The sequence below is a fragment of the Pelodiscus sinensis genome, chromosome 2, assembly GCF_052426305.1.
Source record: "Pelodiscus sinensis isolate ZL-2025 chromosome 2, ASM5242630v1, whole genome shotgun sequence".
NCBI lineage: Eukaryota > Metazoa > Chordata > Testudines > Trionychidae > Pelodiscus > Pelodiscus sinensis.
Genome location: NC_143053.1, coordinates 132,081,599 through 132,104,314, shown reverse-complemented (window position 1 = coordinate 132,104,314; position 22,716 = coordinate 132,081,599). Strand labels below are relative to the sequence as shown.

The 22,716-nt window shown below is 44.8% G+C and overlaps 1 protein-coding gene and 1 pseudogene across 7 annotated transcripts in view; both read left to right on the top strand.

Annotated features, from left to right (window-relative positions):
* Window positions 1-17,857, top strand: part of LOC102460989 (uncharacterized) — a 62,146-nt gene extending 44,289 nt beyond the window's left edge. For all 6 annotated transcript variants that reach the window (XM_075921447.2, XM_075921446.2, XM_075921444.2 and 3 more), the window contains 5 exons: window positions 9,840-12,375; window positions 12,497-14,512; window positions 15,145-15,210; window positions 16,176-16,293; window positions 16,444-17,857. In XM_075921447.2, coding sequence (XP_075777562.1) covers window positions 12,136-12,375; window positions 12,497-13,183 — 927 coding nt within the window. In that variant the 5' untranslated portion in view covers window positions 9,840-12,135 and the 3' untranslated portion in view covers window positions 13,184-14,512; window positions 15,145-15,210; window positions 16,176-16,293; window positions 16,444-17,857. The remainder of the gene's footprint in view (window positions 1-9,839; window positions 12,376-12,496; window positions 14,513-15,144; window positions 15,211-16,175; window positions 16,294-16,443) is intronic.
* LOC149525336 (uncharacterized) lies at window positions 14,331-20,071 on the top strand (annotated as a pseudogene). Its single transcript, XR_016348649.1, has 4 exons — window positions 14,331-14,357; window positions 14,455-14,512; window positions 15,145-15,210; window positions 17,372-20,071. The product of XR_016348649.1 is annotated as an uncharacterized LOC149525336 (transcript).
* Window positions 20,072-22,716: the final 2,645 nt, after the last annotated feature.

Here is a 22,716-nt window from a genome sequence, read left to right as displayed (position 1 = left end):
TGTGCAGTCTCTTGCAAATGGAAGAGTTGCGGTACACTCTCACGTCATGTGCCTTGCCGGACCAGCCCACATTAATGTCCATGGACTGGCCCCGGTGGTCAGATACGGCCTGCAGGATGACCGAGAAGTAGCCCTTTCTGTTAATGAAGAGGGAGGCCTGGTGTTCCAGGACACGGATGGGGATGTGCGTCCCGTCGATCACCACCCCGCAGTTGGGGAAGCCGAGGGCACCAAACCACTGGATGACCACTTCCAGGTCAGTGAGGTGGACCACCCTGTGGAGCAGCATCCGGCTGATGGCCTTGACCACCTGCAGAGAGACACACCAAACCGAGAATCACTGGGGTGGCCAGGTGGATGGGAATGTTTGTTCACTGGCATTGTCCCCGCTCCCCAGTCCCGGAAGCAACCCTGCTGCAATCCTGGCCACCGTGAGCAGTGTGTAGTATGGCTAGGGCAGACCAAACCCTCCTGTGCAGGGCACTTTCACCTCCTCCCCCCCGTTTTCCCTGGGGCAGCCCATCCTCTCCTTGTAGCCCCCCTCCGCTCCCGGCCCAGTGGCTGGTGAGTGCCGTTCCTGCATGAGCATTGCTCCGATGGTGGATTTCCCCATGCCGAACTGGTTCCGATGGATCAGTAGCAGTCCGGCATGGACAGCTTCCACAGGGCGATGGCCACCCGCTTGTGGAGGGGAATGGCGGGCCTCATGCAAGTGTCCCATCGCCGCAGAGCAGGGGCGAGCCACTCGCAGAGCTCCAGGAAGGTGTCCTTCTTCATTCTGAAGTTCTGAGTCCACTGTTGGTCTCCCCAGCACTCCATGACGATGCGGTCCCACCAATCGCTGCTGGTGTCCATACGCCAGATGCGGCAGGGCACGCTGATGTTCAGGCACTGCTGTGACTCCTCCATGGACCCCAGGGAGGCCAGGGAAGGGGCAGAGGGCTGACGTGAATCAGATGGTGCCAGGCAGCCTCCAGCCATTGGTATCAAGCTTTCAGCAACGAGTCCAAAAACTGCACTAGAATGCCCAGGGCCAGCTCGGGCTCCATGGTGCCAACTGCAGCGGTGTCCCCAAGGAGAATGACTGAAACAGGCAGGTAGAGAGGAAAACGCTTTGCTGTCCCTCGGCGAGGTAGGCAAGCAAGCGAAAAAGCTGAGAACCGGCTGTCCAGGTGGGTCCCTTTAAGCATGAGCCTCAGATAGCCTCAGACAGCAACCACTCAGAGCAACTACTGACCTGATGCCCTGCTGGAACCGGTTTCAGCTACTCTTAAATGTGACTGAGCATCCACTCAGTATGGACGTGCTATTTTGAATTAGGAAAACGCTAATTCAAATTAGTTTTTGGGTCTCGATGCGTTATTTCGAATTAGCTTATTTCGAATTAACTAATTTGAAATAAGTTAATTCGAAATAGCGCTGTAATGTAGACATACCCTCAGCTGCTTTTGAGGAAAAACTTGCCAGCTGTCTACACTGGCCACTCGCATTTCCACAAAAGCACTGATGATCTCATGTAAGATTGTCAGTGTTCTTGCGGAAAGCGGAAATACTATGCTGCTCCTGTTCGGGCAAAAGTCTTTTTCTGAAAAACTTTTGCGCAAAAGGGCCAGTGTAGACAGCTGAGATTTGCTTTCCGCAAAAAAGCCCCGATCGCGAAAATGGCTATCGGGGCTTTTTTGCGGAAAAGTGCGTCTAGATTGGCCATGGATGCTTTTCTGCAAAAAGTGCTTTTGTGGAAAAGCATCCTGCCAATCTAGACGCGCTTTTCCGAAAATGCTTTTAACGGAAAACATTTCCGTTAAAAGCATTTCCGGAAAATCATGCCAGTGTAGACGTAGCCTCAGAGATTTAGGTATGATCCTGAGGGAAATAAATATAAAGGAAAAAAAGTCTTCAGGAAAGTTAGCAGTTGTTTTTTTTAAGAGGCTGCTTTTATGTCATTAATATTACAGTACAGAGGAAAGAAAGGAAGCATGAGACCGCACTGGCTTAACTAGGAGATCTTCTACAATGACCTGAAACTCAGAATCCTACCAAAAATAGAAACTAGATCAAATTACAAAGTAAGAATATATTAAAACTAAAAAGGCCTAGTTGTACTATGAGATTAAACTAGCTAGGGACAAAAAGGGTAACAAGAAAACATTTTGCAAATACATGAGAAGTAATTGAAAGGCCAAAGAAGGAGTAGGTCCATCAGTGTTCTGACCATTTTCAGTGTTGTGGATGTTTTCCTCATCCATCAGTGAGAATGTCTGTCCCACTCTCTGAAGAAAACTGGATGCTGGAAAATATCTGGCTTCTATTAAATTCAAGAAAAATGGAGCTAGAGAAAAGGAAAGTATTTTGAGGAAGGGTATCTACCAAGGTAAAAAGTTGTTAATTGATAGTCGCAGGGTCACTTGAACATACTGAATGCTCTTACAAACCCAATCGCTATCTAGGGGTATTTCTACACTACCACCCTAGTTCGAACTAGAGTGGTAATGTAGTCAACCGGAGTTCCAAATGAAGCCCGGGATTTGAATTTCCCGGGCTTCATTTGCATGTTGCCGGGCGCCACCATTTTTAAATGTCTGCTATTTTGGACTCCGTGCCCCGCGGCTACATGCGGCACGAACTAGGTAGTTCGGACGAGGCTTCCTATTCCTATTCCACGAGGAGTAATGGTAGTTCGGAATAGGAAGCCTAGTCCGAACTACCTAGATCGTGCCGCGTGTAGCCGCAGAGCACGGAGTCCGAACTAGCGGACATTTAAAAATGGCAGCGCCCAGCAACATGCAAATGAAGCCCGGGAAATTCAAATCCTGGGCTTCATTTGCAACTCCGATTGACTACATTACCACCCTAGTTCGAACTAGGGTGGTAGTGTAGACATACCCAGAGAAAGTATCAGAGGGGTAGATGTGGTAGTCTGAATCTGTAAAAGCAGCGAGGAGTCCTGTGGCACCTTATAGACTAACTGAAGTGATGGAGCATAAGCTTTCGTGGGCAAAGTCCCACTTCGTCAGATTCATGCATCTGACGAAGTGGGTCTTTGCCCACGAAAGCTTATGCTCCCACACTTCAGTTAGTCTATAAGGTGCCACAGGACTCCTCGCCGCTATCTAGGAAACTTTTCTAACTATCTTTTACTGGCAAGTAGAATGCATCCCCTATCACTCAGGACACATCTACACTATGAGGTAAGGTTGAATCTAATATGGGTTTCTTACCACCCAATTTTGCAAAGCCAAAGGTTTGTGTCCTCACTGCGGGGAAGAATCAAATGTAGTCTGAAGTAGCATGTCCCCATTAGGGAGCCTACTATCATCTTAGAGAGTGAGGCACCATGGGTAGATACACATTCAGAGCTATGCTCATGGTGCCCACTGGGTCCAAAATTGTGTATTTGATAGTTAGAGGGGCTCACGTCACCAGTGTCCCATAAGGCACTCATCTAGTTTCTCTTCCCTTGCATGAGATAAAGGGGAGGCAGAGTGCTTGCACCTTTTGGTGCCCTGGTTGCCCATGCAGATGTCATAACAGTGCAAGCATGGAGCCTGCTTTGTAGTAAACCATTGTGATGGTGACGTGTGTCATTGTGCCCCTAATGGTGCACTACCTGAAGAGCACATGTGTGTTGCTCCACCAGGAAGAGGACAAGGATCAAGCTCAGCATAGCATGGGGCCTTTCTCATGCAAGACCTGCTGCTGATGCTAGCACACCTGTCAATCCTCTGGATACAATGGAACGCCAATTCTGGCACCATGACACAAGCTCAGACTGGTGGAACTGCATTGTGATGTAGACGTGTGATGATCAGCAGTGGTTGCAGAACTTCTGAATGTGGAAGGCCACATTCCTGGAACTTTGTGAATGGCTTTCCCCTGCCCTGAAGTGCCAGAATACTCAAATGAGACCTGCTTTGACCGTGGAAAAGTGCATGGCAATTGTCCTATGGAAGCTTACCATGCCAGACAATGGGGAATCAGTTCAGAGTGGGAAAATATGCAGTGGGGGCTGCTGTTATACAAGTAGTCAAGGAAATTAATATAATTCTGCTATAGACGGTTGTGACTCTGGAAAACATGGACACCACAGTGGATGGTTTAGCCATGATGGGCTTCCCTAACTGCAGTGGGCCCATCTTGGACCTTGACCACCTTGTATCAGAGTACATCAACTGCAAGGAGTTATGTAGGTGCTGGCGGATCACAAGGGCCATTTCATCAACATCATTGTGGGATGGTTGGGAAAGGTTCATGACGCCTACATCTTTTGGAACTCTTGCCTTTTCTGAAAGATGCACAGTGGCACTTTTTTCCCAGACAGGAAAATCACAGTCAGAGAGGTGGTAATGCTAACAGTCACCGTTGGTGACCCAGCCTTCCCCTTGCTCCCATCATACACGGGCAGCCTGGACATCAGCAAGACAGAGTTCAACAACAGGCTGTGCATTTGGACATTTAGGGTGTGTCTAGACTACATGCCTCTGGTGACAAAGGCATGTAGATTAGGCTACCCGGCATAGGGAAATGAAGTGGCGATTTAAATAATTGCCGCTTCATTTAAATTTAAATGGCTGCCGCGCTGTGCCGATCAGCTGTTTGTTAGCTCAGCGCGGTAGTCTGGATGCTCCGTGGTTGACATCAAAGGCATTTGTCGACCGCAAAGTATCCAGACTACCGCGCTGAGCCGACAAACAGATGATAGGCACAACACTGCAGCCATTTTAATTTAAATGAAGCGGCAATTTAAATAATTTCCCTATGCTGGGTAGCCTAATCTACATGCCTCTGACGACAGAGTCATGTAGTCTAGACACACCCTTAAAGGGAAGGTTTAGGAGTCTTCTTACTCAGTTGGACCTCAGCGAACGCAACATTCCCTTGTGGTGTGCACCATAATCTGTGCAAGAGCTGGATCTGGCGCATGTGGCTTCCCAGGACAGTGCTACTTTCCCAGTCAAGGCAACCTGTAGGTGGGACAGGGGGAAGGGGCAGGGCAGCTTGCCGCTGAGTCCAGCACACATGGCTTCCCAAGGACACTGCTTCTTTTCCTGTTGTGGGTGGGGAGGGGTATCTGTGTCCTGTGGCTTCCCAGAGATACTGCTTCTTTTTCTGCCTTTGGGGGGAGATGGAGGGGAATGTGTGTCTGGCACATGTGGCTTCCCAGAGAGAGTGCTAGTAGGTTCCTCTCCTCCTTCCTCTATGTTGCCATATCAGTCTTCTCTGAATCACACAGAGTGATCAGAAGCAGATGCTGACTGACTGTGGCCAGGACCTGGGCCTTATTCTGTAACACTTTGTGATTCAATAATGCCAGACCACTTACTAGTGGCTTGGTGTGGGAAGGTGTCCTACCATGGAGAACTGCATAAGGCTGGCCTCCCCAAAAACCTTGTGAGGAGGATTAAATAGTTTCTAGCTGAGATCTTCATGGAGCTGTGCAGGCAAAACTCCTGCTCTGTCTGCAAATAATTAAACAAGCTGTTCTAGGCCCACTGTACTGTGTAGGCATAGAGTGTGTTGTCCATCACACACCCATTGTCTTAACCCACTTGTAATTGGAAAAAGTTTGTGAACTCATCTGAAGTGCCCTCCATAAGGTTGGTGCTGGACTGGGAGATGTCCTTGGAGTAGGTGACCAGCTCCAACTTCATGAACAGCTGCTCTCTCAGAGCTCGTCGATTGGCTAGCCTCTTCGTCCTTCTCCTCCTGGCGCTCCACCACCACTCTGTCCTCCATGCTTATGCCAGGTCTGGCTGGACTCCACACCTATGCTGAGGAAGCTGGCTGTCCCTCCTCACCACCAAAATGATTTCCAGATGCTTGTAGTAGCGGCACATGTGAGATGCTGCACCAAACCATATGCTTGCCTCCTTCACCAGTGGTGAAGCTGTGGTAGAACTACCTCAGCTCCTCGATTTCCACTCAGCATTGCTGGGCGTCCCTGGAGTAGCCTTTAGCCACCATAAATGTCAGTATTCCTCTTGCTGGCTCAAAGCTCAGAGAGAGTGGCTTCATCTTCCCACACCTCAGTTAGATCCAGAATCTCCTGCACACTCCCCACTGGCACTCTTCTGTGCCTCTTGGAACTGGAGCCCGTGGGAGCAGAAGTTCTTGAAGTCATTGCAGTGTTGGTAGGATTTTTTGAGGTCATTTCCATATGTGCCGCGATGTGCTGCTTGCTCTGAATGTGCTTGCAATGCTGGCCTCATGGGAAGGCCATTCAACTTTCCCCGTGGCTTTTTGTTCTCAGCAGAAGAGCAGTGGAGGCACAAATTCTGGCCAGACTGGTCAGGGCAGGAAACTGCAGGAAGACTTGTGGAGGCCAATAGCCTCAACTTTCCAGTAATACTACATCTACAGTACCGTAAATTCGACCATGCAAGGTTGGGAATAGTATTACTTCTTGTGAAAATCAGGAGTATTTAAATCAACTTCAGCTGCCCGTCAGGTCAATGCAATAGGCTTGGTGGTGTAGACGCATCACTTAGGGTATGTCTACACTACCACCCTAGTTTGAACTAGGGTGGTTAATGTAGTCAATCGAAGTTGCAAATGAAGCCTGGGATTTAAATATCCTGGGCTTCATTTGCATCTTGCCGGGCGCTGCCATTTTAAAATCCCCGGTAGTTCAGACTCCGTGCCCAAGGCTACATGCGGCACGGAGTAGGTAGTTCGAATTAGGCTTTCTAATTCGAACTACCGTTACTCCTCGTGGAATGAGGTGTAATGGTAGTTCGAATTAGAAAGCCTAATTCAAACTACCTACTCCATGTCGCGTGTAGCCGAGTCCGAACTACCGGGGATTTATAAATGGCGGCGCCCGGCAAGATACAATTGAAGTCTGGGATATTTAAATCCCAGGCTTCATTTGCAACTTCGATTGACTACATTAACCACCCTAGTTCAAACTAGGGTGGTAGTGTAGACATACCCTTAGAAAATTGACCATATGCGGCTAATGTTGATGTAACATATTAGTGGAGACCAGGCCTCAAATAAGGGATTTATTCATGGTGACTATGTTCCACATTATCTTTAGTCTGGACTACCATATGTTCTGTTTGAGACTGAAAGTGGCCATGTGGAAATTGAAACATTTTCCTTCACGTGGATACTTCCTAAGCAGAACAGGCCAAACATATAATACCATTGCTCCCAGTACTGACTCCTCGTTCAACTTACATCAGTTACAAGGGGTTGGTTCTCTTCTTTAAAGCCCCAAAGTCACATGCTCTCTTCCTTCATGCCCTGATAAGGCAGCTCGACATGTTTGGGGGCACTGTTGCTTAGGGCTGTTCTCATAGAACATCAGATCAGTCAGAGTGCAAATTTTGCATGTTAGGATGCACTGGAAGACTCAGCTCTCTGTATCAGGCAGAGGATAACTACACTCACAACTAAATAAATGACAGGGTGAAAAGTTCAAGTTCTAGTTCATGTAGGAAAAATTCATGATGAATCTTAATTATTGAACTAGTTCCTAGATTTATTTGCAGTGTGTGAAGAAGACAGGCCTGCATCTAAACATTGAACCCTCAAACTTACTTTCAGGAGGGAAAGGCCTTTTAGTCTAATAGTTAACATTTAACATTTCTCCCAGACCTTGTGCGTATTTAAGATAAAATGCTGTTCAAAATATACAGGAAAATATTACAATAATTTATAATAATTTGTCTTTAAAACAGAAACTGCCATGCTCTGGGTCTGGCTGAATTGGATTTCAATTCCAGCTTTTTGCTAGCTTTGTTTGTTTGTTTGTTTGCTTGTTTGCTTGCTTCTTTCTTTAAATTATTTGAGTCAGGACTTTTTGGATTGCTTGAGATCCATTATCTCAAATGTTTCAAAATACCTACAGACCCGCTGACTGCCTGGATATTTTTTTTGTAAGATCTGGGGATTTTACCAGGCCCACGCTACTAGAATGGGGAGACTTCTTCATTTGTATAAAAATGGCATGTAAATGCTGCAATAGAAGACCCACAGCATTGCCATAGCTGGCCTAGGTCAGTTGATTTGGCCTCAAGGGACTTGAACTTTTGAGTTTGGTCCAGAGCCCAAGCTCTGAGTCCCCCAGTCCATCCAAATGTGGGGATCTGGGATCTAGCCTGAACCTATATGTCTAAATGTTGTAGATTTTTTTAAAGCCTGATAGCCTGAGTTCAGTTTGCCTCAGTCAGCTGGCTCCGAGACTTAATACTGCACGTTTTTTATTGTAGTATAGGTGTACCCTTGTAGATTGTGTTGAAGCAAAAAAAACACTCCTGTCTGTTTAGGCAGCTAATAAACAGCTTTATTAATTAATAAAGCACAGCATGAGCCAAACATGGTCCCAGCAGAGCCGGGCCCAGTAAAGCTGGCTAATACAATCAATCCTAGTATCTTTATACCCTTAGCCAAACAGTTTGACGTCAGGGCATCCAAATACAGAAATCCTCAATTAAATTTGGAAAAACAAAGCCTTATCAACAAGATGGCAGACAGGTACGAGGGAGTACATCTCCTGTCCCAACCAGCCCAATTAACACATACCAATAGCCTATCCTGTATGCTTCTTCTCACGGGGTGACAGAAAGTTCACCCTGGTCTACGTGCTTGAGAGAAAAGCTGAAATGGTTTCTGTTATACAAGATGGCTTCTAGCTAAATATGAAATGGTTTCTATAGCTTCTACAATTGTAATTACTTCACCCTCTTTGTTAAATGAGGTAATTCTATTTAGACTATCATTATAAGGCCTGTTTTCTTGTTTAATCATTTCCCTGGCTTTGAAGCCTGGACAACCTCCTTTTCAATTGTGGACATCAAACTGGACACAGTATTCCAGCAGCTGTAACACCTGAGCAACTCAAAATTCCACAGATTGCATTGGCTCTTTTGAGTACAGTGCCACAATGAGCTGATTATCCACTCTGAGCTCCAAATCTTGTTCAAAACCACATTTCCAGGATATAATCCTCCATTCTGAAAGCATGGTCTACATTATTTGTCCCTATATTTATAGCCATACATTTAGGTATATTGAAACACAGTTGACTTGCACCTCATTAGTCAACTAACCTAAATCACTCTGAATCAGTGAACTCTCCTCTTCATTATTTACCACTCCCTCAGTTTTTGTGATCTGCACACTTTGGCTGTGTCTAGACTAGCAAGTTTTTCTGCAAAATCAGCTGCTTCTTGCGGAAATACTATGCTGCTCCCGTTCGGGCAAAAGCCCTCTTGCGCAAATCATTTGCACAAGAGGGCCAGTGTAGACAGCACAGTACTGTTTTGCTCAAAAAAGCGCGTCTAGATTGGCACGGACGCTTTTCCGCAAAAAATGCTTTTGCGGAAAAGTGTCTGTGCCAATCTAGACGCTCTTTTCCGCAAATGCTTTTAATGGAAAACTTTTCCATTAAAAGCATTTGCGGAAAATCATGCCAGTCTAGACGTAGCCTCTCAGTGATACTTTGTTGTTGTTGTTTTCCTTCCAGGTTCTGACTAAAGATGTTACATAATATAGGGCTAAGAATAGATTTCTGTGGCACTCCCTTCATAGTAGCCTTTTTACATTTTAAGACATATCAATTAGCCATTTAAAAATTCATTAATATTTACTATATTTGTAATTAATCCATTTAATATGTACTATGTTTTTAATTTTCTCATTTTTTACATCAAAATAGTGTGTGGTCTTAAGCCAAAGGCTTTACAGAACTCTTAAGTATATTATGACAGTACTATTTGTCAGCCTGCCTGTGATATTAACCAACAAAAGGTATCAGTTATTTTGACAGGATCTGTTTTCCATAAATCCTTGAATTAACAACTTTTTGTTTCCTCATTTTAAAAATAAAATACAAGGCAAATACAAGGTTGCTGGCTCCCTTGCTTCAACAATATGGAATGTCCATTTACTACGCCACAAAATCTCACACTCTCCGGCTACATCTAGACTACAGGCTTCTGTTGGAAAAAGCTTTTTTTGGAAGAGATCTTATGAAAAAACTTGCGAAAAAGAGAGTCCATGCTGCAAAAGTGCATCGAAAAACCAATCTGCTTTTTTGAAAGAGAGCGTCCAGACTGAATGGGTGTTCTCTTGCAGGTAAGCTGTGATTGCTATGGATGGAATGGCCACTAGGGCACCTGTGCTTTTTCCTCATTCCTCTTCTTCTGAAAAAGCAGTTCTCAAACTTTTGGGGCTCTGGAGCTCTTTATTTGCGTAAAAATGTATGTGGAGCCCCAGCAGTCCACTGATTGTATGTGTTGTACCAATCAATGTTGGCTACATTAGACTTCCAAATTTTGTGAAATTTTGTACATATATTTATCAATTCATGTGTGTTTTATTCATAAATAATAACAATCAAATCATTTACTTGTACAATACTTTTTATTCAGATTTTAAAACACAACATTTTTTATAAGAAAAATTACTGCATTTTGCCCAAAATCAAAAACAATCATTATTTTTAGTGAGAACAGTGGGCTTGCCTTCTATTCTGACAAAGTTCTTTAATGTCTGGCTTGATAGAAGAAAGTTGGATTCACATGTCTGCTTCTTCATCCAGTCTGTTGCAATATTTAGTTTTGGTTGAAGCGTATGAAGAAAATCCTCACACAGTAGTGGCGAATGGAAGGAGTATTTTAACAGCTTTCTTCAATAACCGTGGATATTCTCCTCTGATACTGCACCAAAATTACGGAAATGATAGTTTCTCAAAGGTTGGTTGTATCGAGGAATCCGAAATTGTGTCAATGAAAATTTTGTACTCTGTTCTAGTAACTTCTCCTGGCCTTTCCCTAACTATGAATGGATTTTTAACCTATGAATCATTTTTCAATTTCTTGTCTTGGTTATCTGGGAAATACTGCTTGACTGAGTTATACATGTCTTCCAGATGTTGACGAATTTCATCACACAACATCAACATATCACATAATTCAATGTTGCCATCAATCTCGCCAAAGAAGTCCTTGGCTACGTCTAGACTGGCATGATTTTCCACAAATGCTTTTAACGGAAAAGTTTTCTGTTAAAAGCATTCTCGGAAAAGCGTGTCTAGATTGGCAGGACATTTTTCCGCAGAAGCACTTTTTGCGGAAAAGCGTCTGTGGCCAATCTAGATGCACTTTTCCACAAAAAAGCCCCAATCACCATTTTCGTGATCGGGGCTTTTTTGCGGAAAACAAATCTCTGCTGTCTACACTGGCCCTTTAGCGCAAAAGTTTTTTGGAAAAACAAAGTTTGCAGCATAGTATTTCTGCAAAAACACTGGCAATCTTACATGAGATCGTCAGTGCTTTTGCGGAAATTCAAGCAGCCAGTGTAGACAGCTGGCAAGTTTTTCCGGAAAAGCGGCTGATTTTCCAGAAAAACTGGCCAGTCTAGACACAGCCCTTAAGTATTGAGAATCTGTCAAGTTCACGGTGGTGGATGCAAGTGGTCCAAAATTCCAGTTTCCTCTTAAAAGCTTGAATTTTGTCATTGGCTGTGAGTAGTATAAGGGCCCTACCATCAATCAAACATTAACCCTGTCCCCTGGCCCCGGAAGTCCCGTCTCCCCTGTCACCGGAAGTCCTGCCCTTGGAGGGTAGTACATCCGGGTCAAAGGGACAGGTGACCAGAAGTAAAGGGTGTCATGTGACCCCAGTTAGGCCCATCCCCTGTCACCGGAAGTCCCACCCTTGGGGGTAATACATCCAGGGTCAAGAGGGACAGGTGACCAGAAGTAAGGGTGTCATGTGATCCATCTACGGACTCGCCCTGCCTCCCTCTACCAATCAGGAAGGGTTTTTCCCCTGAAGGACTGCCCTGTGAACCGCTTTGACCAATTGGGGGGCAGTTCCAGGACAGGATGACCCGCCCAGAAGTGGGTCATGTGACCCCTCTAAGGACTCGCCCCACCTTCCTCTACCAATCAGGAAGGGTTTTTCCCATGTAGGACTGCCCCATGACTCGCGTTGACCAATCGGGGGGCAGTTCCGGGACCGGTTGACCAGACCAGAAGCGGGTCGTGTGTCCCCTCTAAGAGCTTCCCATGACATCCTCTGCCAATCAGAGCATAGCAGTTCCCCATAAGTTCTAGCGCCACACAAACGAGGCCATCTTGTTCCAAGAGTGCGTGTTTCAGAGAGCGTGCAAACGCTGAGCGGAAACATGGCTTCTTTCACCAACTTTGTTTTGGTGCCAAGAAGAAAGCGCTACATCAGCAACAGTTCCAAGCAGGAAGGAGAAGTTGAAGGGAACCCTTTGGCCCAACCACTGATGAATACACCTGTATCTGACGCCGAAACCCAACCACTCACGAGGCAGCCCGATGAGCTAGATGGCCTGGAGGAGGAAGGTGTCCATGGCTCCCAGGAGTTGGACAAGGTGCATGGAAAAGAAGTCAAACAGGTAAATGAAAGATCGAAGTTGGGGCATCATGGGGTTAGGAAACCGGGATTTTGTAAACTAAAAAAAAAAAAAAAATGACCAGAGTGTCTTACATTATTTCTTTCTGGCAATCTCTCGACAGCTTGACGATGCCTTTCTAGCTGACCCTCAGACCCAGGACAGCATTGCATCAGACAAGGAAGATGAATCGGGCCCACCTTGTTTTTGCTCAACACTGATACAAAGCATTGAAGAGAATGCCAATGATGATGGCCATGAAGAATTCAGGAGGTGGCTTGGCATTGACCGAGTTGAGCCAGTGCCACATCATAAGCGTAAAAAAGTTATGCACTCTACTGTACGCGTTGGTGTTTATACTGTCCTTAGTCACTGTCTTAGGGGAAAGCTTTTTGAGGACTGTGAGGGTTGTGTCATAGTTGCGCCAGCCCAGCGGCACCATGACTGTTTGACTTGGACTCCAGAAGATATAAACTGCAAGCTCCGGGGCCTATGTGCTGAACTGTGTTTGGAAAGCTTATTAAATACTGTTATTGCCGTAGGTTATGCTATGCAATGTCTGTGCTTAACTCAAGAAAACTTAGCACAAGGGGTGACTTTGGTAAATGCAGTGCAATTCAGTCAAGATCCTCACAGTGTTTTAAAGACCATGACCAAGCCAAAAGACGCCTGCTTAGAGCGTTATATTGAACGTCTGGTGCGTACAAAAAGTTACAGAACCCTGCTTAAGAAAAAGTCTTTTTGTAAGATGTCTAAAAGGATGAAATTAGAGAATGATGAGGGGATACACATGAGATATAAAACTTGGTAGCTGTAAATATCTTTTGAAAAGAGGCTTTTGTGACTATCTTCTGTCAGAAGGTTTGTGTGATCCTTACATGTGTAAAAGTTTTGGTGGAACACATGGTCTGTATGTCTTTTAAAAAAAATCATTTAAAAAAATAAAGTTTGTGAGAATCCATTTTGTATAAAGGGGCCCATTTACTGAAAAACCCTGAAAGATGTATGGTAGAAACTCGGGGGAAGGAAAAACCCCTCCAAAATATTTTGTTTTTTAAATAAAAGGAAAAAATCAAACCCCCAGTTAGGATTTATTAGACATGAACTCAGTGGTTTAACCACACCTCACTGAATAGCCAGGGAGCTCTAGTCAATGGTTAGGTTTAGGTGTGACCACTTACCCTTGTTGAGGTTAATGTTCAGTAATTAAATTTGATGGGTTGGATGGGTGGGCTCTGAGGAATATCTAATTAAATAACACCTCAGGAGTTTGCAGATGCTATTGGACAGTTTAAATATAACCCCTGGGGTTGGTAGAGCACTATTGGACAGTTTAAAGGACACATGAGTTGGTAGAAATGCTATTGGACAGTTTAAATATGACCCAGGAGTTGATTGAATGCTATGGGCTACTTTTTTTAGCCATTAAAAGTTAAAAAAATTGAGGGTCTAACCCAAAACTTAAATGTTTCAAACTTTTACCAATACTTTAGAACAAACATTTGCTCTAAAGACAATCAAACATTTAAAAGCATTTTATTTTAACCCCAAGCCTTAAGCATGAAAGAAGCATGTTTAAAAAACAAACCCCAAGACGTATTGATATCTGCAAAGGGTCTCCACATGGAAATGGGTACAGCTACATTAAGGATTGGTGCTTTTACTGTTAATACTGTAAGAAAGCCCTACAAAAAATGTATTTTAACTAAAAGAAAAAAAAATTTAGCCAAAAGCAACTCAGTTGTGGAGACAGCTTAATTCCTCCACCCCCAGATCACAAAAGGCAAGGCTAGGGAGGGGTGCCTAAAGTCTTTAAGGATCTATTATTTTAGAGTTGCAGTGATCAAATTAACCTGCCAGCTACTACAGTAGTTGAAGTTGTTTGAAACAATGGGTTAGGAGGGTATAAAAAACCTAGGTGTTTTGGAAACTGTCCTTTTCAACAGAAACTTTCTTGAATGGCTGCTAGACTGCAACAGGAGAAGGTATGTTCCCTGTTTTTAACTTTGAAAATATATATTATATATGCCACTCTTTGGCCATGCTCTCTTAGTAAAATAATGGTGGCTATCTTTATTGCAGTCTGATCTGTTTAATATGGAACCAGTAATTTTAAGCTGCAGTTCACCACCAGGCCAAGGTAAAAACCATTTTTAACTGTAGTTGTGCTTCATACTGTTTAAAAAAACTGGGTAATACTAACATTTGTGCTTATTCTTTAAACTTAAGGCCCAAACACACATGGGGGGGGGGGAAACAGAACAAGCATGTGCCTGCAACACTTTATCCCATAGTGAAAGGTAACTTTTTTGCAATTGGCTTTTAAATGTATGTGGGGTTTGTGTGTGTGTGGGGGGGGGGGGGTTGTGTGAGAGAGAGATGAGGTCTGTGCAAGACATAGGTGTGTTTTTAAAAAGTATTTGGTTGCAAACTGTTGGCTTGTTTCAAACAAACAGGTTTTTTTACTGTGCAAAATGTGATGTGTTTTAAAATGGGTTTGAGTCATCTGGGGGTAATCCTAACTAACCAAAAGCCCAAGCACACATGTGCCTTTTAAATACGTGTGGTGCTGCTGGGTTTGTGTGTGTGTGAGAGAGGGGGTCTGTGCAAGACATAGGCGTGCTTTTAAAAAGTTTTTGGTTGCAAACTGTTGACTTGTTTTCAAACTAACAGGGTTTTTACTGTGCAAAATGTGATGTGTTTTTAAAATGGGGTTTGAAGCATTTGGGGGTAATCTTAACTCACATTTTTTGCTTGTTCTTTATTCCATAGTCCCAAATATACATAGGGGAAAACAGAATAGCCCTGTGCCAGCATGCCTTTACCCTGTGGTAGAAGGTAACTATTATAATTATTTTTAAAGCGTGTGGGTTATTTTTTTCTTTTAACTAATTGTAATGTTTAAATTGTGAGTTGGGTTTTTTCAAAAACTTAATTGTGGGGAAGCTTATTGGTGTTTTTAAACTATATGTTGGCAAATTGCTGGTATAGAGTGTTTGGTGGGTTGCTCTTTCTGTGCAAAATGTTCAATTCTGAGTTGGGGGAGGAGGTGGTGGGGTTAGGCTAAAAGTATCTGGGATGGTTACAAAAATGTGATGTGTTTTTTACCTGGGGGGTTTTATTTAAAAAAAAAAAGCTGGCTGTAGGGGTTAAGTTGTGGGTGATTCAGGGGCTTAAGCTAGAGATAAGTGGTTTAAAAAAAACATTTTGTTGCATACTGCTGCTTTTAAAAAATGTTGTTGCAAATGGTTTTAAAACTGTTGTGGGGAGTTTTTTTGAAGGTGTGTGTGATGGAGTTTGTGACCGACACAGGCGTGTTTTAAAATATATGTTGGCAAGCTGCTGGTATAGAGTGTTTGGTGGATTGCTTTTTCTGTGCAAAATGTAATGTGTTAAATGCATGTGGGTTTTTAAAAGTATATGGTTGCAAACCTGGTTTGGTGTGTTTTATAAAGATGCTGTTTAGTGTATGTGTGTGGAGGGGGGGGCTGTGCAAGGCATAGGTGTAGGGTTTTTTAAGTACTGGGTTTGTTTAAACTAACAAGGGGTTTTAAAAGCAGTTTTGGTTTTTATTTTGCAAAATGAGATGTATTTAAAAATGTTTGTGGGTTTTTTGTTGTTTTTTGTTTGTTTATTTCTAACACTTAAAAAAACAAACTCAAAACTGGTGTTTGTTGTACTGCCTGAAATGGATTATTTTGTTTTAAAGCTATAACTTTTTAAATAGAAAAACACCCTAATGATTTTTTAAAGTTTACAAGAGGGTTTCATGTATTTTTATAATAATGTTGTTTGCTTCACAGTACAGTCAAAACATGAGAGATCCTTAGACCAGAGGGAAAACAAGCTCAAAAGAAAGGAAAGAGACAGCTGAAAAGGAAAATTTACCAGCATCAGTGACTGATGGATCGATGAAGCCCAGTAAATATATTTTGCTTATCGGTTTGGTTGTTCTGAGGTTTTAAGTAAATACATAGGTGTGGGCGAGAGAGATGATAAAATTCAGGGTTTTTTGTTGGTTTTTTTTTTTTTTTTTTTTTTTTTGTAAAATGTTTTTCCCCCACCTCATAGACATGGACAACTTTTCTGACAATGCTGTAGTCAGAGCTACAAGGACACCTCCTCCAGAACCGCCAAAGAACCAGGAATCTGCTTTGAGACCCTTAACAACGCAAAACAGCCCAAGAGTGCAGAGGAAGCATCTGGGCGGTCCAAACCTCACATATGTCAAACCCAAGGACAAAACAAAAGACTCTGATAAAAAAAACAACCATGCAACCACAACTCCAGTTCCTCAGCGGTCACCACCACACCATGCCCTGAGGAAACTGTGAGTGAAAACGCCCACATTCACAAACCCAGAGCACGTACTCTAGGGGTTCTGAATGTGCACAAACCTGGAGCACACGCTCTAGGGGATGCATATAAAAAACCAAGGACTGAAAATTCCTGCAATGCCAAGGTATTGCAGCCACGCAAACACAACTCCAGTTCCTCAGCGGCCACTGCCACACCAAGCCCTGAGAAAACTGTGAGAAAACGCCCACATTCACAAACCCAGAGCATGCACTCTAGGGGTTGTGACTAAAATACCAAGGACTGACAAACCATTCTCCCAAAACCATAAGCTCATCACAGCTCCCCCATATTCTAGTATGGGGGAAGCGTTTGATGCTTCATTCAGAAAACTGGTGAACTCTGTATCCTCAGGGGTCCTAAAAGAAAGGGGCTTGGGCAAAAGGGTCATCCTGAGGGGTTCCCATCAGATAAGGTGTAAACAAAAGGGGGGGACAGCATTTGGCAGATAAACGGGTGGCTGCCAAAAAGTTCCAGGCCAAGATCACTGCAAAATTTTTAAAAAAGGCTAAAGAAGTGGTGAGGGAAAAAAATACCAAAAACAGATGCCCCCTACTGGAGGCTCACAAAATGGCTTATCTGACCTGTGGGGTGGTGATGAGTTTGTAGATGGGTCCCTGGCTAGTCCTGATGACTCTCTGAGACCGCTCTGACTCTGAAATAGCATCTGAGGTAGAAGATGCCCCTGATGGTCCCGTAGAGGAACCCCCAAGTACCCCTGAAAATCCAGGGTTGTATATGGAGAGAGTGAGAAGTTGGCAACGTGAAGTACCTAGATTTGGGGGGAGGGGGGGGTCAGTGTATTGTGAGGAATTTTTTATTTTGTCAATCTTGAGCAAATAAATTCAGCTGAACAGGTTATTGAAGCCATACGTAGGGGAATACAGTTAGTTCTAGATGACGTTAATGGTAGGGTAGGCCCTGATGATTATGTTCAGTTACATTTAGAGAGCTGTAATTTTACTGGTTTTGGTCAGAAGAACTAGGGACAAGCTGTCTGCTGAGGATTTTTTTTTTTAAACCAGACCTCAAAGCTGTTACAGAGTAATAGAGAGTTGCACCTCAATGGAACATTGCGCCTCATTGTGACAGTTGTAAAAAACTGGGGTGGGGATGCTCGTAGAGTTTTAAATTCTATCCTTAGTAGTCAAATTATTCATAAAAAGAGACACGGTTTAGTAGACCTGGCTTACACCGGTACCAATCTGTGTTTTGCGGGCGGGCTCTTGGCCGTCATGTCTGATCGTAAACCTATGGACACCGAATTGTTAGAGGGGGCGAGAAAGCTCCACGAGAAACTGGGGTGGTCAGATCAAAAAAAGGTTATGCTCAGCGACGTAAACTATGCTCAGCAAAGTTTGAACAGCATTTAGGAGTTAACATACAGGTGGAGCTGTATACGGCCAAAGGCAGCTGGGGCTTTTTTAAAACGAGGGGCCCAGTGTACCCCAAGACTGACTTTATCCTGTTGCACAATGAGCATTACTATGGGGTTCTGGATGCGAAAAAGTTGTTCGGAGCGAAAAATTGTGAGTTTTACCACACAGTGTACAGTCACGACCACTCTTGCAGGTATTGTTGCCGCCTCTGCTTGAGCAGAACGTGCTCAGACAGCGTGGGCATGCCACTGAGGTGTCCTAGTTGTAGACTATTTTGTCGATCCAAAGAGTGCTTAGTCAGACACATAGACTGCGCATCGAAAAAACAAGTCGAATGCATGTCTAAAACTTTGTGTGATGAGTGTCAATCTTACGTGGACAAGCGGCACCGCTGTAAAGGGCGGCGCTGTAAGCAGTGTAAGGGCTTGCTTGTTGGCAACATAGACAGTCATCTCTGTTTTATGGACAGCCTTAGAAAGCCTGAATCCTCAGAAAAGTATATTTTTTTATGATTTCGAATGCACGCAGGAGACGGGGTTGCACACTCCCAATTACATTTTTGCTATGGCCCTAAAGCCAGAAAAATCCTGGGAATTTAAGGGTAGTGAGTGTCTCTCTCTGTTCGTTAAGACCTTTATTGGCAAAGAGTTCCGTGGCTACACATTCATAGCACACAATTCCAAAGGTTACAATGCGTACTTTGTTGTGAGACAGCTACTGAAGGAAAAGATGTGCCTAGAACTGATCACTCAGGGTAGTAAACTAATGTGTGTGAAAGTTAAGGCCCTGGGCATTCGTTTTATAGACTCTTTAAACTTCTTGCCCATGAAGCTTAGCAAGCTACTGCAGACGATGGGGTTTGAAGGGTGCAAAGGGTATTTTCCACTTTTTTTTTTTTTTAACACTTTAGAAAACCAAAATTACGTGGGGCCTATGCCCGGTGTGGGACACTATGGTGTAGACAGTATGATGCCCAGGTAAAAGCAGAGTTTCTTGACTGGTATCGAGACCACAGCTCTGAGACGTTTGACTTGCAGAAAGAACTCGCATATTACTGTCAACAGGATGTTAAAATTTTGAGACGGGCTTGTATTCTATATAGAAAAGAGATTATGAAAATGACAGAGATGGGGGATGTAGCAGAGAGAGGCCCTGGTAAATTCACCGAGATAAACCTGTATATCGATCCTTTCCAGTACATTACGCTGGCCTCAGTCTGGATGGTGATGTACAGGTTTATGTTTATGGAGCCTAACACGGTAGCTCTTCTCCCTCCAGACAATTACCACCGGCAGAAAAAGAGATATTTGACCCCATCTATTCAGTGGCTGCTGTATACCTCTTACAAAGAAAATATACAAATACGGCATGCTTTACAGGGTGGGGAACTACAGGTAGGCCCCTACTTTTTAGACTGTTATGCCAATGTTGACTGGGTACGCACGGCCTTTGAGTTTAACGGGTGTTTTTTCCATGGCTGTGTCACCTGTTATTGTGAAAAAGCACAAATCCCTATGACAGGGACAACTTTTGGGTTTCTTTATTACAAGACGCAGCTTAAGACCGACTATCTAAAATGACTTGGTTTTGTAGTGAGGACTCTCTGGGAGCATGAGTGGGAGGTGATGAAAGAAACAGACAGGGAGCTTGCAGGCTTTTTAAACCGAGCCCAGTTACCCCAGCCTCTCAGGCCTAGCGATGCTCTTTTCGGGGGGAGGACAAACGCTATCCGCCTATATTACAAGCCTAACCCCGGGGAAGAAATCCACTATTATGATTTTACCAGCCTGTACCCTTTCGTAAACAAAACCAAAGAATACCCTATTGGACACCCCGATATAGTTTGACAACTTTGGACCCCTCGCAAATTATTTTGGAATTGCAAAAGTTAAGGTGTACCCCCCGCGAGGCCTCTTTCCCGTTATTACCTGTCAGAGTGGGTGGCAAGCTTATGTTCCCGCTATGCCAAAAATCAGTGGCAAACTGAGACAAAAACCCTTAAAAAAAACACAAAGTCGTTTATAACAAGATGGTCCTAGGAGAAGGGTTTAAAACACGGCCCTACGGCTTTTGAAAAATGGATACGAGGTGGAAACACCCCTTTTCTGCAATTCTCGCATGGCCTAGTAACTGTGGGAAAAGTTACTTTATAAAAAACGTATTGGATAATTCCAAACACACACTGTCTGTTATGCCTGAGAATATTGTGTGGTGTTACAGTTGTTGGCAACCTCTGTATAAAGAACTGCTCTGTAAATATCCCTTTATCAATTTTGTGAATGGTCTGCCTAATGCTTTTGACGATGACCGTTTGTTTCCTACTAATGAAGTGAATCTGATTATCGCGGATGATCTGATGAACTCTGCTTGTGAAAGTGATGAAATTGAGAGAGCCTTTACCAAGTACAGGCAGTCCCCGGGTTACGTACAAGATAGGGACTGTAGTTTTGTTCTTAAGTTGAATCTGTATGTAAGTAGGAACTGGCGTCCAGATTCAGCCGCTGCTGAAACTTACTAGCGGCTGATTACCAGAAGCCCGAGGCAGAGTTGCTCTACTCCGGGCTTCCTGGAATCAGCCGCTGAGTAGTTTCAACAGGCTGAATCTGGACGCCAGTTCCGACTTACATACAGATTCAACTTAAGAACCCCAGGCGTCCCCAAGTCAGCTGCTGCTGAAACTGATCAGCGGCTGATTCCAGGAAGCCCGGGGCAGAGCAACTCTGCCTCGGGCTTCCTGTAGTCAGCGCTGGTCAGTTTCAGCAGCGGCTGACTTGGGGACGCCTGGGGCAGAGCAGCTGGGGTGCTGTCGGGTTGGTCCAGTAGCACCCAGAGCGGCGCTGCAGGACCAACCAGCAGCACCCCAGCTGCTCTACCACAGGCATTCGGAGAAAAGCCTGGTCTGCTGGGGGGGCGCTAGCTGCGCCCCCTCCCCCCCAGCAGACCAGGGAGACGCGGGTGGCGGACCGAGACACACCGCGGTCCCACTGCCCGGGTCCTCCGCGGCTTTGCTCCACGTCTCCCTGGTCTGCTGGAGACCAGCAGACCAGGGAGAAGGGGAGCAAAGCCGTGGAGCACACGGGCAGCGGGACAGCCCAGACGCGCCGCGGCTGTCCCACTGCCGGCGTCCTGAGGCTTTGCTCAGACAGCAGACCAGGGAGATGGGGAGCAAAGACAGCTGTGGCGCGTCTGGGCTTTCCCGCTGCCCGTGTGCTCCACGGCTTTGCTCAGCGTCTCCCTGGTCTGCTGACCAGGGAGACGCGGAGCAGCTTTTCTCGCCCCGGAGGACGCGGGCAGCGGGACCGCGGTGCATCTGAGCGTCCCCGTCCTCCGGGGCGAGGAAAAACCCCATTCGTAACTGCGGATCCAACATAAGTTGGATCCGCATAACTCGGGAACTTCCTGTACGTGCACCACAGGAACTTGAGCATTATGTATATCGTTCAGAACGTATTTTGTCAGGGGAAAAAGAGCCGTACGATTAACCTAAATGCTAAGTACATGGTTCTGTTCAGAAACCCCAGGGATAAACTACAAATCGCTACGCTTGCTCGGCAAATGTACCCCGGCAAGGCTCAATTCTTTCTAGAAGCTTTTGAGGATGCTACCAAAAGACCTTATGGCTACCTGGTGGTGGATTTAAATGCATCCACGCCAGAAGCTTATAGACTAAGAACCGGTCTTTTCCCTCCAGACTGGCCGGTGGCTTATACTTTGAAAAGAACACCTGCCGGGTATAAAAAGAGATGATTTATTGGCAGACCCTTTTTAACAGCTGGGGGTTGCCAACTGAAAACATGTCTAGCTGTGTGAAGAGAACCTGGCTCCTTTAAAATTACTTAGCAAATCTCCCCCGCAGCAAAGGAAGGCTATACTGTGTTCGGCCTCTTACGATTTAGTAGTGGCCATCTCAGAAATAGTACTCCATACCTTAAAAGGAAACGTGCCTTTGACACAGAATCAAGTGAGTGTGCTGAAAAAGAAACGCACGCTTATAAAAACATTGTCTAATAAAAGGGTCTTGCTTAAAAGAAAGAAGCATCTGGTGAAGCAGTCTGGGGGGTTTATCAGCCCTTTGTTAAGTTTTGCTGTCCCTCTGATAACGGGGCTTTTGAATAACCGATAATGGAGTATGCAGAAAAAATGTACCTGGTGCCCAGCCATCAGCTGGAGCAATTAAGGGCTCCCCCTCCAGTGGAGGAAAATATCAGAACAACTGCAACTTGCTTACTGGATGCAGAAATGAAGTCTGTTCTTCAAAGGACGAAGAGTATGTCTACACTACCACCCTAGTTCGAACTAGGGTGGTTAATGTAGGCAACCGAAGTTGCAAATGAAGCCCGGGATTTAAATATCCCGGGCTTCATTTGCATCTTGTTGGGCGCTGCCATTTTTAAAGCCCTGGTAGTTCGGACTCTGTGCCCGCAGCTACACGCGGCACGGAGTAGGTAGTTCTGCCAGGTAGGCCTGGCAGTAACCAGGGCTGGGTTCAATATCTTGGGGTCCATCTCACATAGAACTGGCTCGAGCCCCCACCCAGTAATCTGGGAAATTCACACACCCCTGGGCACCTCTGAGAGGCAATGCTTCCCTACTCGCAAGCACTGAGTCG